Source organism: Solanum dulcamara, chromosome 11, assembly GCF_947179165.1.
Source record: "Solanum dulcamara chromosome 11, daSolDulc1.2, whole genome shotgun sequence".
Taxonomy (NCBI): Eukaryota; Viridiplantae; Streptophyta; class Magnoliopsida; order Solanales; family Solanaceae; genus Solanum; species Solanum dulcamara.
Genome location: NC_077247.1, coordinates 62,869,395 through 62,886,313, shown reverse-complemented (window position 1 = coordinate 62,886,313; position 16,919 = coordinate 62,869,395). Strand labels below are relative to the sequence as shown.

Sequence of the window (16,919 nt, the reverse complement as noted above, 5' to 3'; positions counted from 1 at the left end):
GAAGTTAAAGGTAACTAACTAATTAATATGTATTCACTTTTGACCGCACACATTTCCTTTCTTGTCGATTTGCTCGCTGCATCTCCAATCACCAACACTTTGACAATATGAACATTTCTTTCAATTTCACAAACAATCTTATTCGCAATTAGTTTACTGCTTTCCCGGATCCAGAGAATGTAAGCTCATTTTTCCTAGACACCTTGCAGCTCTTACCATTGCCCAAAATTAATAAAAAGTTTCCCTTTCCTCCTCACATTTGAGTTATGGATGCAGAGAAAGTAACACAAACTTCTGATCAAACAAAATCCAATGACAAACAAACAGAAATTCCAGAGACGTTGCCTTTGAAAGATGAAACTGAAATTAATCCTTCTCCTTGTGTCGATGAATCAAAGTCTGCAGAAGCAGAGACTGTTGAACAACTGACAACAGACGATGGTGTCATCAAGACAACAGATGGTGATGGTGCCAAGACAGACGACATCAAGGCAGACGACGGCGAAGAGGTCAAGGTTGAAGATTCGTCTCCCTTGCCTCCTGATCTCGATAAGGTTTCCGAAGAAATAGATCAATTTATCTCTGAATCGTCAAACTTAAAAGGGGCTGATGATGAATCTAAGCCTCCTGATGTTCCTGTGTTTGTGGAACAATTTGCTGTTCTTGTTGAGGCTAAGATTGAAGAATATGATGGTGGCGATGTACCCGTCAAATGGAGCCAGCTAGCTCAGGAGGAAGCCACATCATTTTTGGATATTGTAGATCGAATCTCCAAGCTATGTACCTCCCTCTATCAATTTTCTTCAGAGTACAAATATGCTTATTCAATCAGCCGCGTTGATGGTGTTCTTCAACGCGCAATGTCCTACATAGAGGAGGAATACAAGTCGATACTCTATGATTACAGGATCGATACTGATTCAGATATCACCAATTCAGACACTTCTTCTGCCAAGCCTAACAAGGAAGCAGCTAATTCTTCATCATCAGACACCAATCAAGATGCAGAACAAGACTCTGCTTCTGAACCTAAACCTTCTGAAGAGAATAAATTTCCAGGCTACTCTGAGGAAATCGTAGCCACCTTGAATAAAATTTCCAAAACCTTGATTGCAGGAGGCTACGAAACAGAATGCTGTCAGGTCTATTTCATAGCAAGGAGGAAAGCTTTGGAAGAAAGCTTGCATAAACTTGGCTTTGAAAAATATAGCATCGACGATGTGCAAAAGATGAATTGGGATCCATTGGAGAGAGAAGTTACTGCTTGGATTGCAACATTCAGGCATTGCACTAATGTGCTCTTCTCCAGTGAACGCAAGCTCGCCGACGCCGTGTTTGAGGATCAACCATCAATTTCTGAGACCATCTTCAGCAATTTGTCTCGAGGTATGATGATCCAACTCCTTAATTTCGCTGAAGCCGTTTCCATGACAAAACGCGCTGCTGAAAAACTCTTCAAGTTTCTCGACATATACGAGACTTTGCGTGATTTTATTCCTTTGGTGGATAAGATATTTCCAGTATCTTACGCTGATGAACTCAAGGCAGAGGCTACATTGAGTCGGGGCCGCTTAGGAGAATCCATGGTTTCTATCTTTTCGGAGCTGGAAAACTCAATCCAGGGGGACTCAAACAAGACCCCGGTTCCAGGTGGTGCGGTTCACCCTTTAACTCGCTACATCATGAATTATCTGAAATGTGTAGGGGAGTACAGAGACACGTTAGAGCAGGTGTTCAGAGAACATCAGATGATAGAAAGAGCAGACTCAGCCACTGGATCGGACTTTGACTGCCAAAATCCACAAGCGGCTCAGAATAATCATCATACGTCAACGAATAAGCTATCACCCTTCGAGACGCATATGATAAAAGTGATGGATCTATTGGATTCAAATCTGGAGGGAAAATCAAGGCTTTACAAAGACACTTCACTCAGCTCAATATTCATGATGAATAACGGGCGATATATCTTGCAAAGAATAAAAGGATCTCCAGAGATCAATAGCCTGATGGGGGATCAATGGTACAGAAAACGATCTTCGGACCTAAGACAGTACCACAAGAATTACCAAAGAGAAACGTGGGGGAAACTGTTGCAATGTTTAAACCATGAGGGATTGAATGTGAATGGGAAAGTGAATAAACCAATATTGAAAGAGAGGTTCAAGAGTTTCAATGCATTGTTTGACGAGATACACAAGACGCAGAGCAGTTGGGTGATTAGCGACGAGCAATTGAAGTCGGAGCTGAGAGTTTCGATATCAAACATGGTTATACCGGCGTACAGGTCATTTTTGGGAAGGTTTAGTCAAACATTTACTCCGGGAAGGCAGACGGCGAAGTATGTAAAGTACCAACCTGAAGAAATTGAAACAGACATTGATGAGCTATTCGATGGAAATGCTACGCCATGGGGGAGGAAGAAATTGTAATCTTAATAGTAATAAATTATAATCAACTGTTTAGAGAGATCTAGAGAGAGAGATCAGTTGATGATCAATAACGTTCTTTTTGTCCGTTTTGTGTTGTAACTTTTTTTCCTTTTTTTGGTTATTCTTCATGTTTGTAGTGGTACCTATACAGTACTCAATTAATTAATTTTTTAAACTTCAATTCCTTTGATTCATGTACCCAATTCACCAACCTTTAGTACTTTTAAGTTTTATTTATTCAACAATATAATCCCAGACTTTAGTTTTGCAGGACTGCTTACTGTTATATGTTGATGAATGACAATTGACACGCTATCCTATATACTTGTAAAAAGTGTAAAAAGAGAAATTTAAAGTTAAGTTTATTTCCAATTTAGAAAGGTGATTTTTTTTTCATATAGATTAAAAAAATAAAATGCGTTACATAAATTGAGACATGATTGAAAATCAACTTTGTTGATTAAACCAAGATCCCAGACCCAGCTAGCAGAGTTGTCAGATTAAAAACCTAAAACAGGATCCCTACAACATGAATTATAAACAGTACTACTTGAGAACTCAAGTTTAGTGCCACGTTTTAAATATCAAGTTTCCGATATATGAGAAAGGGTTATTCTACCAAAGTATTTTATGAAGTTCTAAACCCAATAAAAACGTAAAAAATGGGCTGACTGATTAGTTTTCGAATCGGCACTAAAAGTTTAGCTATTATTTCAATTGTAACTAAGAGTCCGTTTGGATGGACTTGAAAAAAGTAATTTTTATGTATGAAGTGATTTTAAAATTTTGAAGTGCTGAAAGTTATTTTTATAAATAAGCAGTTGAGTGTTTGGATAAAAATACTTATGTTGAAAATAAATGTTTGAATTTTAGGATTAAAAGAATAAAAAGGGTAGTTTGTGAATTTAGTTAAAATATAAGGGATATAAAAGTAATTTTCATGGTCAAACAAAATGACTTTAAGAACTTAGAAAAAAAGAAGTTAGAAATCCTAATTTTTCATTTTTGACTGACTTTAAGAACTTTATGGCTTAAAGTTAACATTAAGCAAAATACGTCCAAAAGCTAAAAAGGAGCTTATAAGTTAGTTTGACCAACTTAAAGTCCATCCAAATGGACTCTAAAAAGTAACCATTTAAGGCAAAAATATAATCCGAACAAAAATGCCCGTAGCGAAAACACGGAACAAGCAAAACACATGATACTTGAACTCCTACACATTTGTTCGAAAAGTTGCTCAAGTTTGAACTCTAGGAACGACTTTGTGGAGTTTGAACGTATATTTTGAATTAGGTAACATGAGTCACATGACAACTTTATAATAGGTACCATGAATAAAATAATAATAAAGTATATAAATATATGTACTATGGGCGAAATAAGCATGCTTGATAATGTCAAAATCAACTATTGTTTTACTCGTAATACCTCTTTGAACTCAAGGACAAGTTGAAATGATTATGTCTTAGGGCTCGTTTGTACATGATTTCATTGATTTGAAATCATGTTGGATTTGAAGTTGAGAAAGTATTTAGATATGCAACGTGAATTTTTTAAGTTGTACTTTATTTTTTAAATATGAAAACCCCACAAATTATAAAAATTATTCAAACTTTTCTAACTCTTATACAATCTTATATCAGTGGTGGATCTAGAATTTTTGGACTTGTGGGTGCTCACTTTTTAAAAAAGAAAATTACTATAAATCACATAGTATAAATGCATAATTATTTAAACACGATATTTAAAACATCAATGAGAAAAAATAAGATTAATACTACCATTACAACAAAAAAAAAAAAGAAGGAACTTTCAGTTTTTGAAGAAAATAAAATTAGCTTGAAGGATTTTTTAATCAAATATGTAGCAAAAATTTCTCAAGAAAAATAAAAAAAGTGATTGGACATGACTTTTTAATTTTGTCATGTCACAAAAAATTCATAAACGTAATTGAAATTAAGACTAAAAGTTAAGTATACAAAGAAAGTAAAAAGAGAAGAACATGTGAGAATTTATATGGAGAAGAGAAAAATAGAAAATGTGTAAATAATTGTTGTTAGCGAGAATTGAATCCTTGACTTAGCTAAAAACACAACCTTCAAACTAGTCATTAGACCAAAGCACCCAATAGAAAATTTGATTATTAGGTACAGAACTTTTAATATAGTCGTATTTTGAAGAAATTACTATATATATAAATGAATTTATGTTGAGATTAATGGGTGCTCGAACACCCGAAATAATGTATGTGGGTTCGCCCCTAATTTACGTCAAATGAGCAAATCATAATTCATAAACAAGGTATAAAAATATCTTAAAGTGCCGCACTAATGAGTCACACATCTTCATATTTCTTTTATAGATAAATGCTTGTGATTACTTATTATTACAAGCTTTCAAATATAAAGAAGCAATCCTCGATAATGAAGGTGTTTTAAGTATTTCACTTCTTGTCGGTTGAGACTGTATATATTGCTGAAGATTATGCGAACTTGTATATAAGAGAAATAGTTCGACTGCAACACTTTAGTTTTCATTATTTCTGACAGAGGTGTTGAGTTCACATTAAAAAATTAGAGATTATTTTAGAAAGATTCAATCATACAAATCCATCTCAATACATTCATTAACTCACTGATGGATAGTCAGATAAAGTGCACTATTTAGATCCTCGAGGATATGTTGAGAGCATACACCTTAGATTTTAGAGAAAGTTGGAATGATCACTTGCCCTTTATTGAATTTATATATAATAATAGCTATCATTCCAACTTAGAATTATATTGCAACATTTAAAGTTTTGTATGAACAAAGATGTAGATCTCATATTGAATCGTGTGAGGTTGGTGAAATAGAATTACTTGGGCTAGATATACTTCATCATGCTATGGAAAAGGTCAAGCTGATCAAGGAGTGATTGAGAGTAGGTCAGGGCCATTAAAAATTCTACTCATATCTGGCGGAAAGATATAAAATTTGATGCGAATGATTGGATATTTCTTAATGTTTTGCTTGTGAAGAGCGTTACAGAAATTGAAAATAAAGAAAAGTTGAGTTCGAGATGTGTTGGTTCTTGTAGAATCTTACAAAGAATCAACCCAATGACCTATGACGTTGAATTACCTGCATAATTGTCTTCAATCATCCAATACTTCATATATCCATGTTGCAGAAATGTCTAGAAAATTCTCCCCTTATTATATCTATTGAGGACATTGAAATCACATAAAAGTTAGCTTATTACTATCTAACTACCGAGTGGATAGTAGTAGATACCTAGCCACCGAGTGAATGGTAGCCTCCATGATACACACATGTCAATGATTAAGATCTTTCGCCTAGAGTTAAAAATCTACAATCCAATAATAATTTAACTCTGAAATTTTCTGAAAAAAATTAAGCAAAGTTTCTTTTGTAAACAAAATAATGTCACAATTCTCAAACGCAAGCCTCACAGGACATCGAAATACTCATAGCATAACAAAAAGCAAACAATAGACACGGACATCACTCTTATAATTTTGTGCCGAACATGACCTCCATCTTTAAGCTTTTCATTTTATCAAAATTTTCAATTTGAACCCCAAATCCTATGACCAAATACATACTTGATCATTGCATCAAAATCTAATACAAACATTTCCAATCAAATGGAGATATTAATTTTATTTAATCCTAAATTGTTAGAATCATTTCCAAAGTAGTAAAAAAGAAGAATAAAACATTAATAGTATTTTCATAAGAAAAAAGCACATAAAAGGGTTTATAAAGGTAATTAAAGTGAAAAAGGAAGGAGAGCTGCGGAAATTCATAGCGAAATACAGGTTCAGGAGCGGAAGCTGAACCCAACTTGGTTAGATATGGGCTTTTAGTTGGAGATTCCATTCCTTATTACTCCCTTATTACAATTACAACTACTGTAATCTCAATCTGTAACTCAGGTTTAAGTATGTATTGATTTTCAAATATTACTCCCCAAAAAAACAAGTTGTTTCTCCCCAATTCCATCGCCGCTGCTGCATTCTGGTTTGTCTTCTTCTTCCGCCCAGCCACTCCTTATTCTGATTCTAGGGTTAATTTGATACTATCTCTTTTATGCGGTGCTCTTTTTTTTTTTAATTTATATAAATAAAATTCTTGATTTTCTTTGTTTGCGAGCTTGTTGAACCCTGAAAACCTAGGAATTGAACTGACATGCCAATTCTGCTTTGTTAGATGCGGTGCTCTTTTCCTTCTTTTTTTGTTTAGAGAGAAACTTATGTTAATATTCCTTTGATTAAATAAAAGTAATGCAATGTTCAAAGGGTAAAGATACAGTCTTCTCTTAACTGGTAAGGCAACAGATTGACGGTAGCCCTTTTTTCGAAATTCCAATTGGTAGGATTGGGATGGCTGGTGATGATTTCCAACTTTTAGAAAGGGTACAACTGGATATCAAATGATATTTCAACTATAAAGTTTCTGAAAAGAATGGTATTTAACTGTTAATCATATGTAAAATTAGCACTCCTTACAATTTTGACTTTTCAAAGATTCTATGAAAGTTGCGGGAGTGAATGTGTGTTAAATTGTCTCAGTTTGCTATATTTGCTCAAATTAGCCAGATATGGACTCAGTGTGTGTATGGTATCTTTTTATTCTCGAAAAAAAGTGTGTATGGTATCATAGAATGAATTGCAACTGCAAGCATGGAATATATTACAAGTCAAAAACTATACTACTTTTTACATCTATGTATCCATTGTGAGATCTGAAGAGCTATTCGGTAAATGTATCTGTATAAGAGGAAATATTCAGTTGCCAGAAATCCTCCCCATACACAGCATAGTTGGGAGACCCCGTTGTTTGATTTTGTTAGCTTTTTAGGAATTACTTAGAAGGACTCATTTTTCAGGAGCTATCCTTTTTTTTTTTGGCTGAAGCTTGTCCCAGCATCTACCGGATGTGTTTATTAATAAAATCTTGATTTACCTGATAAAAAAATGGTCAGGACACACAATAGGCATCCGTAGAATGCGATTTGTCGACCAATCTATATTGTTAAGAGAATAAGTGTAAACATAGACTACTTATTTGACTTGCATCAAAACATTTTTGTCCGCTTCTTCAACATGGATCTTATAACCCATAAAAGTGTTTCCTTTTTCTAAGTTTGACATCATTCTCATGTCTATACTTGTGATATGACAGGATTTGTCCTACTAAATTATTAATTATCTAGTCGAATACTTTTTTATCTACTCCCACAAATGTGATATCGTACTTATTGAGTTTGTTTCTGGATTTAAAGGTCTGCTTGCGGCTTACTAGTTGATGAATATTGTGTCCAAAACGATGGGGAGCACATTTAATACGCAGATTTTGGTGGATAAGCTAGCAAAGCTCAATAGTTCACAGCAAAGCATTGAAAGTATCCATCAACTTTTACCTGCCAATTAGATAATCATTTGATCTTAATATTTTTTCTTTTAAGTAGATAATCATTTGATTTTATTCTACCCCCTCTATCCAGTCTTTCCGGAAACAAATTGTTGGGGCATGGAAATTAACTCCATGTTTGAAAACTAGGGAGAAACAAAGGAGATTATAATGAACAAAAATAAAGTTATTTTCTTCCTGTTGTTTAATTTGGTGGATAAGAAAAAGAAAGAGGACAAGTATTGGACTTTCGTTCTCTTGAATTTGAATTTGTGGGTACAGTAGGAAAAATTATGTTCTCTCATTTATTTCTTCAACAATTAGTTATTTAACAAATGCTTTCTTTTAATGGATTGTAATCCTCAACCCCAACTAGCTTTGTCGCATTGGTGTATTTTTCACATGAACAAAGCAAAACAAGTTGTGGAAACTTGGGCCCAGCAGTTCCATTGCTCACCACGTGAACAAAGATTGTCATTTCTTTACCTTGCAAATGACATCCTTCAAAATAGTAGGAGAAAGGGCGCAGAATTTGTTGGTGAATTTTGGAAGGTTCTTCCAGATGCTCTTCGTGATGTTGTTGAAAATGGAAATGAGTTTGGAAGAAACGCTGCATTGCGGCTGGTATGTTTCTCTACCTTTTTATTTTTAGCTCCACTATGTAGCCATAGTTGGTAAATGAGTTTGATGAGTTTTAGTCCATCCAGCTGTACGTAGCATTTGAGATACATATTTGTGGATGATTAGCATTCTGAGAGGAAGACCTAGGTTATGCATCTAATTCCGAATTTCCCGACAAATCTCTTCTTTAAGTTTTAAGATTCCCTAAGATTTCCCCATACATGGTGTTCTGATCAAGTAATAGGTAAAATTCAATCTGTGAGCTTTGTTTCAAAAAAGGGAGTCCCATGTGTTATCAAGAGGGAGGTGTATTTAGTTTCACTGTAGTAGATTGTAGATTTATTTGAGAGAGAAGCGATGATAGTACAATAGCGCCTAATTTAGGAGAAGACAAAAGATGTATCACTCAAATGAGGAATAATCATGAATATTTCACATGATACCCACAACAAGGTAAGAAAATAAATACAAGTCTACGTCAAACTACCTTGCTACTTGAGAGATTGAAATTTGAACCTAAGAGCTTCGAGCCTTGAAGCCTCAGAGTCAAAGATATGCAAGCCCATTATTGAAGTGAAAAGCCTTATTATCTAGTTTACAAGGTATGAGATTAAAACACTTCGGCTAAAAAGCTTAACCAAGTCTCCTATTTATTTTGTGATTGTTTTTTTGTCCAAAATTGGTAACTGTTTCTATTTTTGTAAATCAGTACATGGGTTGTACTGAAAACCACATTTACATAAGGAACTCTAAGAGAACTGTCCTATCCCTTTAATGAGTCTAAGACATCAATGATAGAGACAGTGTCATTAGATTAAATCTGATTACAACAAAAACACAAAGTCAGAATACAATTCAGTTTAATTTGCTGCATATTACTCTCCCTATTCTCAAAAACTCTAAGATTCCTCGGTTTCCATATAGTCCACCAAATGTGATTGGATTGTTTTTGTGATAAGAAGTGGGATGCAAGGGTTGAATCTGGGATGAACCTTCATTTTTCTACAGATCTAGCTATGTGCAACAAAAATAACAACTAGAACTCAATTCCAAGGTAGTTGTGGTGGGCTACATAAATCCTCACTATCCATTTTACTCAATTGGACCCTTTTCACTCCTATGATACTTTAATAATTATAGGTTTAGACATTATTGTCATACAAATCTCCAAATAGACTAATTCTTAGCATTTATTGAACTTAATGTAAGCTTACCATCTTCACTAGCTTTAATCACAACTAGTTGGTATCACCTATATGAATCTTATGCTTCCATTGTGTTAATTTCTCGAAAAGCTTACATAGATTTTAATAGATTATAGGTCTCTTGGGACAACTTCATTTCCTTGTGATCTCAGGTTTATGTATCCAGTTTTTATTCTATAACTTGCTGGTCAAGTCTTAGCCATGAATAAGCAGAATATGGTCAATGCTTTCTGTTTCATATGACATTGGCCTATCATATTCAGAGTCCTTCATGGTTTTGCACTAAATTTTACTAGTTCCATTTCTTTTTGGAGTGACATTTGTAAGAACAATAGTTGTAGAAATTGAGTATGACTCTTATTACTGCTGTGGAACTACGCAGTCTGGCTTGGCTGCTCATTTCAGAACAGTTATTGCCAGCCAAAACTGTGTGGAGTCGAAGCAACACCTTTTTGTGCTGTATGATTGTTGGTCAGAGATGAAATAACAATTATTAGTAGATTTATCTGTTATGGTGATTTGACAAATAAAAAGTAATTTTTCCCTGCATTAACCTCTCTTACCCTTGAAATACTTGCATTCAAAATGGAAGTTTCTTCAGGAAAAACACAAATGCTATTGTATGGATATGAGTTATACGTCGAATGCGCACCTGGTTAACCACTTACTGAATTGTATCTTGACCTTGTTCTAGATCATAGATGTTTGATTCCAGCACTTAGCTAAATAACATTTTCAGGGTGATTGATTCCTATTGCATTTTCATCTTCAAGAGCCTACAAATATATGGGGCACTGGCAAGATGTTCTTGAACTTATGATATGGCCATGCATTGCAAGTCCTATACTATAGTTATACTGATTGCAATTCTTGTAGCCATGAGTTTTAACTTTGGTTAGCCACTTATTTTGTAAATTGACCTGAATAGCATGATTAAATTGGATGCAAATTTGCTATGATGTCAAATCTTTTATCCTGGGTAGATTTTATTCTGTCTTCGCATTGTGGGACTGCTATGGTGCCCATCTTAATGCTCCATTTAATTCTGATAACAACAGATCAGTATCTGGGATGAGAGAAAAGTCTTTGGTTCTCGAGGGCAGATTCTGAAGGAAGAGTTTGCTGGAAAGCATGTTGGGAATGGAAAGCATAGTGGTGGAAAAGTGGTAAGTCTCCCTTTGCATCCTGGTCTTTTGTTCCTGAATTTTTTATTAGCTGTTCATTCTATTTTCTATATATTTGAAGATGATAGTACCTTCTCATTGCACTCTTTGGTATGCAGAGAAACTCAGCTGGAGATGCCCTTGACAAAATAGTTTCAAGCTATCAGATATTGTATGGCGGTCAAATTGACGAAGATGCGATATTGAGCAGATGTAAAATTGCTGTTAGCTGTGTTGAAAAAATAGATAAGGAGATTGGGAGTGATTTAAATCCAGGTGCTCTTCCTTTTCCAATTGTAATGTGTGCCTAACATAGCTTGGCTTGTCCAGTTCATGTTACAGTGGCCCAAAAGAAACATTTTATTCCTTTTGCCAGGGTTTCAATTCTGTTTTGTTAAAATGAATAATTAATTTTCTGGGTTCAATTACTTGAACCTCCCTTTATTTCTGCAAAACTAAATATACCTTCTCTAATATATTATAGTTTTATGCCTAGCTTAAACAAAGTAGGAGGAAGGGGCTTCCTTCTTCCAAGAGTGTGTGTGCGTGTTTGTGGGATTTCATTGGGTATGTTGTTGTTGTTGTTGTCTTTTGTTGGCTTCCTTTTCCCCAACTGAAGTTTTCTTTTTTCATTCTCATTCCGCTTCGTCCGATTTCTCACTTTTACCAATTAAAAAGCTACATTTAATTGTTTTGCTTGCATATCTATGTTTCAAATTATTTGTTTTGCTTCTATGAGCCCGTTTGGATTGGCTTTAAGTTGGTTTTAACCAACTTAAAGCCCCTTTTCAGCTTTTGGACGTGTTTGCCTAATGCTAACTTTAAGCCAGAAAGTTCTTAAAGTCAGTCAAAAATGAAAAGTTAGGATTTCTAACTTTTTTTTTTCTAAGTGCTTAAAGTCATTTTCTTTGATCATGAAAATTACTTTTATATCCCTTATATTTTAACTAAATTCCAAACTACCATTTTTATTCTTTTAATCCTAAAATTCACATAATTTTCCTCATTTAAGCACTTTTATCCAAACACTCAACTGCTTATTTATAAAAATAACTTTCAGCACTTTAAAGTTCTAAAAACACTTCATACATAAAAGTTACTTTTTTTAAGCCCATCCAAACGGGCTCTATATCTGGCTGATTAAGAAGCTCCATAGAGAAAAAAAACCTTGAGTACCATATTAGGAAAGGGACGACTGAGAGGAAACACCTTTTTGATTTCAGTATAAGGACTTGAATCTTTTCATGGAGAAAAACTTAATAGAAAAAAGATCCTCACCAGAGAAGTAAAACTTACTTGGAAAAATATAAAAAAGGTTAAACATGCTTAAATATGTAATCTGACAGACAGAGGTTGACACTCGAGTATTACGTGCGAGGTTGTAGGTACGACTTTTGAAATAGAATTGGAAAGAGGAGATCTTATTTTTGTAATTGTGGTGTCTGGTTTAGCTTGTGCGTACCTCGACTATTTCACCGGGTACCTACTACTTCCAACCAACACAGACACAGGGTAGCTTTGCTCACCAAGGCTTAGGCAGATTGGTAGAAAGCACAGTGTTTTTGGCGGCTACTAGAATTTAAACTTGATACCTCATGGTTCTCTCCTACTTCATTGACCACTAGGTCATGCCCTTGGGTGCTAATAGGAGATTTGCTAGAATAAAACATGATCTTACTGCACGTGTATCCACCCAAATCCAATATTATAATGAGTATAAATGTTGCACGTCCCATGAACTGGTTCCGAGATAAACATGTCGTATCTTCTGGTTATTTTCTCTTAGTTCTGAGACAAATGTTGCTTGGACTCTTGACATTTGGTGCCGCACCCGTTTCGACACTATGTGGGTGTAGGATCCATACCGATAAGGTCAACCAATTTTGGAAACTTTGACCAAAATTGATTGAGAAATTCAAGAATCATAATTTAGGCACGTGTTTTTTCTTAATTGTTAAAAGATATATGTATTAAAAAGTCAGCAACCAGAAGGTGCTTTAAAAATATTTACAAGTCAATATCATAGGTAAATGTGCAATGAACTCAAGAAGTCTATCATGGTCTCGATATCATTTGCAACAGTCATGTTACACAAACAAAATTAAGTGATGCATTTGTACTTGATAATAATTACAAATTCAAACCTGCTCCAAAAAAATCATGCATTCCGTTCCTTCCAAATAGTCTATCATAATTTAAGCATATTTATAACTCTATCTTAAGATATTTGAATTATTTCTAGCTGAATCGCGCATCTGTATCCATACCTAGATTCGTACCTCTGAATCTGAAAATTTAGATATGAAAGATCCGACCTCTAGATCCGCACCCGAGGGCTAGTACCTTAGAATTGACCTTGCTTAGTTTGAAATGCTCCTTCGACCCAATTTATGCGTGCAAAACTTGTATATTTTTCAATTTTTCCCCCTACTTGTACCTTCTTTTTTTTCAACTTTTTTTAGTTGTGGACAAAGATAACTGAGGACCAAGTTTTACTTATTTTTTCCAGACTGGTTTGGCAGATATTTTCCTGTTTCTCAAAATTCCAACGTCTTCCACTCTTGACTTTTATTCTAATACAATAACACATAAGTTGACTTACTTCCCGGTATGTGATCAAGGTTGAGTTAGAATGTGACTATTAAATTTTGGAAATTACCTGTTTTGGATTCTTACGTCAAAATTGTTCTGCTGGGAACATCATATATGTATTGCTTATTATGACAAAATATCAAATGAAACAGAAAAATGAGTTATTTATTTTAGCTAAAAGTTATCAAACACGCATATCCTAAGTTGCTCGGACTCGGGTGTGGGTATCCGATACTGGTGCGTATCTAGATGTCAGATCCTTCATGTGCTAAATATTAAGATTCGGGGATACGGATCTAGGTATGGATATGGGTGAGGGGATTTGGCTAAAAATAATTTAAATATCTAAAAATAGAGTTATAAAACCTAAATTATGAGGAAAAAACTTGGAAAACTTGAGGAGAATCCTAGAAGGAGATAAAGGAAGAAGAGTGACATAGAAGTTTCTATATACAAGGTATTCCATTTTCTTCAACTTACCCAAATTGGTCACTCCTTTTCATTGAATCTGTCCAGAATTTCTCCATCGATTTTGGTCAAAGTATCCAAAATCGGTTGACCAGATTGGGTATGGATCCCACACCCATGTCGTGTCAACACGGGTGCGGCATCGGAAGTGAAGAGTCCAAGAAACTTAGCCTGTATCTCTTGAAGTTACTTGTGAGGACAATAGTTGTTCGAAACTTGCTTAGGGTCATACTGTGTATAATCTTGTTGAAAATAAAAATGTGCTGCCTACCTTTTGCTGTTATGGTAACCAATTCAATTTCTCTTCAACTCTGGGGAATTAAGGAAATTGTATGTGTTTTATTATTATAGAGGACATGATTGTGTATAGGGTTAAATTATAGGCAAAAAATGTTATTCCTTTCCTCTATAGATAAACCTTTCTTCCAAGTCAATACACCATTAGAGCCATTTATATCTTTGTCAGTCTTACTTGGAGAAAAAGAAAAAGTTACAAAATACTTTATTCAAGTCGTGTTTCTTGGGTAAATGTATAGGGATTTTTTCTAGCCAGAGGAGTCGGTTTTCATTGTCATGATTGAATGTAACACTGGGTATTGTGGTCTTTAGCTGTTAACTATCTAATCCATATTCATTAACCTTTTCTTTCCTCTGTTGAATTGTAGTTTGATTTATTTTTCTTTTGATACTTGTTATTTGTCACCCTAGACTTTTTATCGACCTCCTCCCTTGCCCTTCAGGCCATCTTAATGGATCCGGTATAGTGGATGAGCTCAAGGGGCAGCACACAATATTGAAGGACTGTGTTGAGCAGCTAACAACTGTTGAATCATCTAGGGAAAACCTCATCTCTCATCTCAGAGAGGTCCTCCATGAGCAGGTTAGTCATTGAATTTTTGTGCATTCTGTCCATCTTTCTGTTTGCTTTCGCGCTTTTGCTCCTGATTGAGTGGTCCCATGGGTTTCTCCTCAGGAATATAAGCTGGATCAAGTGCGCAATCAACTTCAGGTAAATAACGTGCTTATGTATATCCGTTGAAATGGTCATTGCTGAATTCATGATACTTCTTTGTGGGATGGCAAGCTGTATCAGTTTTTGACTTTTGTAAATGTTTGTGATTCACCTCCTCTTTGATTTGTTATGATCTTTTTGGTGAACGTTTGATTGTGCTCTGTCATAGATGACATGATATTGGTTTCAAAGAGAGAATCAAATATAGCTGAGTGGACAATGAGAGATATACTTCATGCTTGCTTGCAGAATTATTTTTACTTTTTTGTTTGATAAGAAAAAAATAGTAGAGAAGGGAAATCCTGTCGGAGCTACCAACTTTCCTATTCATCAAAAGTCAAAATGTAGAGAAGGAATAGCCTGTGCCTTCTATGTTCCCCCAGTAAAGATGTGATACTTCTCACATTAAGTATTGATAATGCTATCCTGCTAGCTTTTCTGGGTTACACATATTCCTAATAAACAGTGTAGTGACGTTTCATTACTTGGATTTTAGGCTGCTCAGTCCCATGCAGATCAGGTAGGCAGTATTTGCAGACAGTTGCTGAATTTTGATGGCAATGGGCAAATCTTGGCTGAGCAGAATCGAAAGGAAGCTAGCACCTCCCAAGCTCCACACACATTCATATCTGGAAATCGTGAACAATCTGCTCCCGTGATGTACACTCGACAGGTATCTTATGAAAAACCTGGCAACCTTGACGAAGATATGAAATCTGCAGCTGCTGCAGTCGCAGCAAAGCTCACTGCATCAACATCTTCAGCCCAGATGCTGACTTATGTCCTCTCATCCTTGGCGTCCGAGGGTGTCATAGGCAACTCAACTAAAGAATCTTCCCATGATAATCAACCGGAGAAAAGGATGAAGCTTGAAAATGAGCGCTCTTCTTATGCCCCCCCTCAGAATCCTCAAGAAGCCCTCTCATTTTTCTCTCAGCCAAACTCAGTGCAACACAATCTTCCCAGCACTGCTCGGGAATCAACTCCAATTGAACCGCCTCCTCTACCATCATCACCTCCACCATTGCCACCCCTGCCTCCTATGCAGCCATATCCAGTACCTCAGTTCATTCAGACATCTGGTCAGTTGCCTAGTTCAGCATTTGTTTACGCAACAACCCAACAACCTTCAACATTGCCTGGTTTTCCCCAAGTTGTCCCTCCAGTCAATGGGATTTCTCCTTTCACATCTCCCGCTACAATTGCTTATCAAGGTTATTCAACTGAGAGTAATTTATATAGCCAGTCTTCATCCCTGCCGATGGCACCGGTTACCCGTCAGTAGCATTGACAGTTCCCGGTGGTGTCTAGAATTGTTGGGTTGGTATTTTAGAGCTATACAATCATACTTAGCTTCTGTCGCTTAACTTTAGGGTTGTTGGCAGCTTTTATTTAATTTGTTAACTAGTTGGATGTACAAGATTAGGCTCTTCCCATTGTAACTATGTAACTTATATTGTGATTTTGTTTCTAGATTGGAGGTTGTAGGTGTTTATATAATACTGATCTAGCATTGCACTAGAAAGAAGTGTATTTGAGAAACACTCCATCATCAAGTCAACCACGTTTGGTCCTAGAGATAGTAATTTCATCGGCGGATGCTAAGATGGATGTGCGATCATATCAAATTAGATAAGATTAGAAATGACCACATTCGCTAGAAAGTTTAAGTAGCATATCATGTATTGACCTATATATAGATGCTTTGGTCCATAAGGGTGTGAAGCTATGGTAAGTGAAGGTGTTAAAAAGGGATGAGGTAGACCTAAAATTACATGAAAGGATAGGGTCTTAAAAGACCTCCAAATGTTTGGTATCAATATAGATTTAGTTAAAGGGAGGGCAAAATTAAGAAAAAGATACATAGGTGATAGCTACTACCTAATAGCTACTAGTTGAGGATATATTTTAGATTCAAATGTTTTTTAAAAATATTATTAGTATTTTATAGTATATGTATTTTAAACGTCCTTTTCACTTTTGTTTTATTTATTATGATGTTGATATG

General features: G+C 35.3%; 2 protein-coding genes across 4 annotated transcripts; both read left to right on the top strand.

The window, feature by feature from the left end:
- The first annotated feature begins 52 nt into the window (after nucleotides 1-52).
- LOC129874916 (exocyst complex component EXO70B1-like) lies at nucleotides 53-2,613 on the top strand. Its single transcript, XM_055950302.1, has one exon. The coding sequence runs from the start codon at nucleotides 267-269 to the stop codon at nucleotides 2,430-2,432; it is 2,166 nt and encodes a 721-aa protein (XP_055806277.1). The 5' UTR covers nucleotides 53-266; the 3' UTR covers nucleotides 2,433-2,613.
- A 3,601-nt stretch (nucleotides 2,614-6,214) lies between these two features.
- Nucleotides 6,215-16,429, top strand: LOC129873296 (uncharacterized). 3 transcript variants are annotated; one of them, XM_055948364.1, is made up of 8 exons: nucleotides 6,215-6,285; nucleotides 7,723-7,842; nucleotides 8,227-8,474; nucleotides 10,735-10,842; nucleotides 10,959-11,115; nucleotides 14,640-14,779; nucleotides 14,873-14,908; nucleotides 15,408-16,429. In XM_055948364.1, exons 2-8 carry the CDS (start codon nucleotides 7,746-7,748, stop codon nucleotides 16,194-16,196), a joined length of 1,575 nt encoding a protein of 524 aa, XP_055804339.1. In that variant the 5' UTR covers nucleotides 6,215-6,285; nucleotides 7,723-7,745; the 3' UTR covers nucleotides 16,197-16,429. The 3 variants fall into 3 exon arrangements, with proteins under 3 accessions (XP_055804339.1, XP_055804337.1, XP_055804338.1); XM_055948362.1 differs by lacking the exon at nucleotides 6,215-6,285 and adding an exon at nucleotides 6,306-6,458; XM_055948363.1 differs by lacking the exon at nucleotides 6,215-6,285 and adding an exon at nucleotides 6,884-6,905.
- The last annotated feature ends 490 nt before the right edge of the window (nucleotides 16,430-16,919 follow it).

Bases quoted from the DNA above. Each gene is read 5' to 3' on its own strand.
- LOC129874916 (XM_055950302.1), top strand. From the start codon at position 267: ATGGATGCAGAGAAAGTAACACAAACTTCTGATCAAACAAAATCCAAT.
- LOC129873296 (XM_055948364.1), top strand. From the start codon at position 7,746: ATGAATATTGTGTCCAAAACGATGGGGAGCACATTTAATACGCAGATT. The intron at 14,780-14,872 runs GTTAGTCATTGA...GTTTCTCCTCAG, and splicing joins GAGAGGTCCTCCATGAGCAG to GAATATAAGCTGGATCAAGT. The intron at 14,909-15,407 runs GTAAATAACGTG...CTTGGATTTTAG, and splicing joins AAGTGCGCAATCAACTTCAG to GCTGCTCAGTCCCATGCAGA.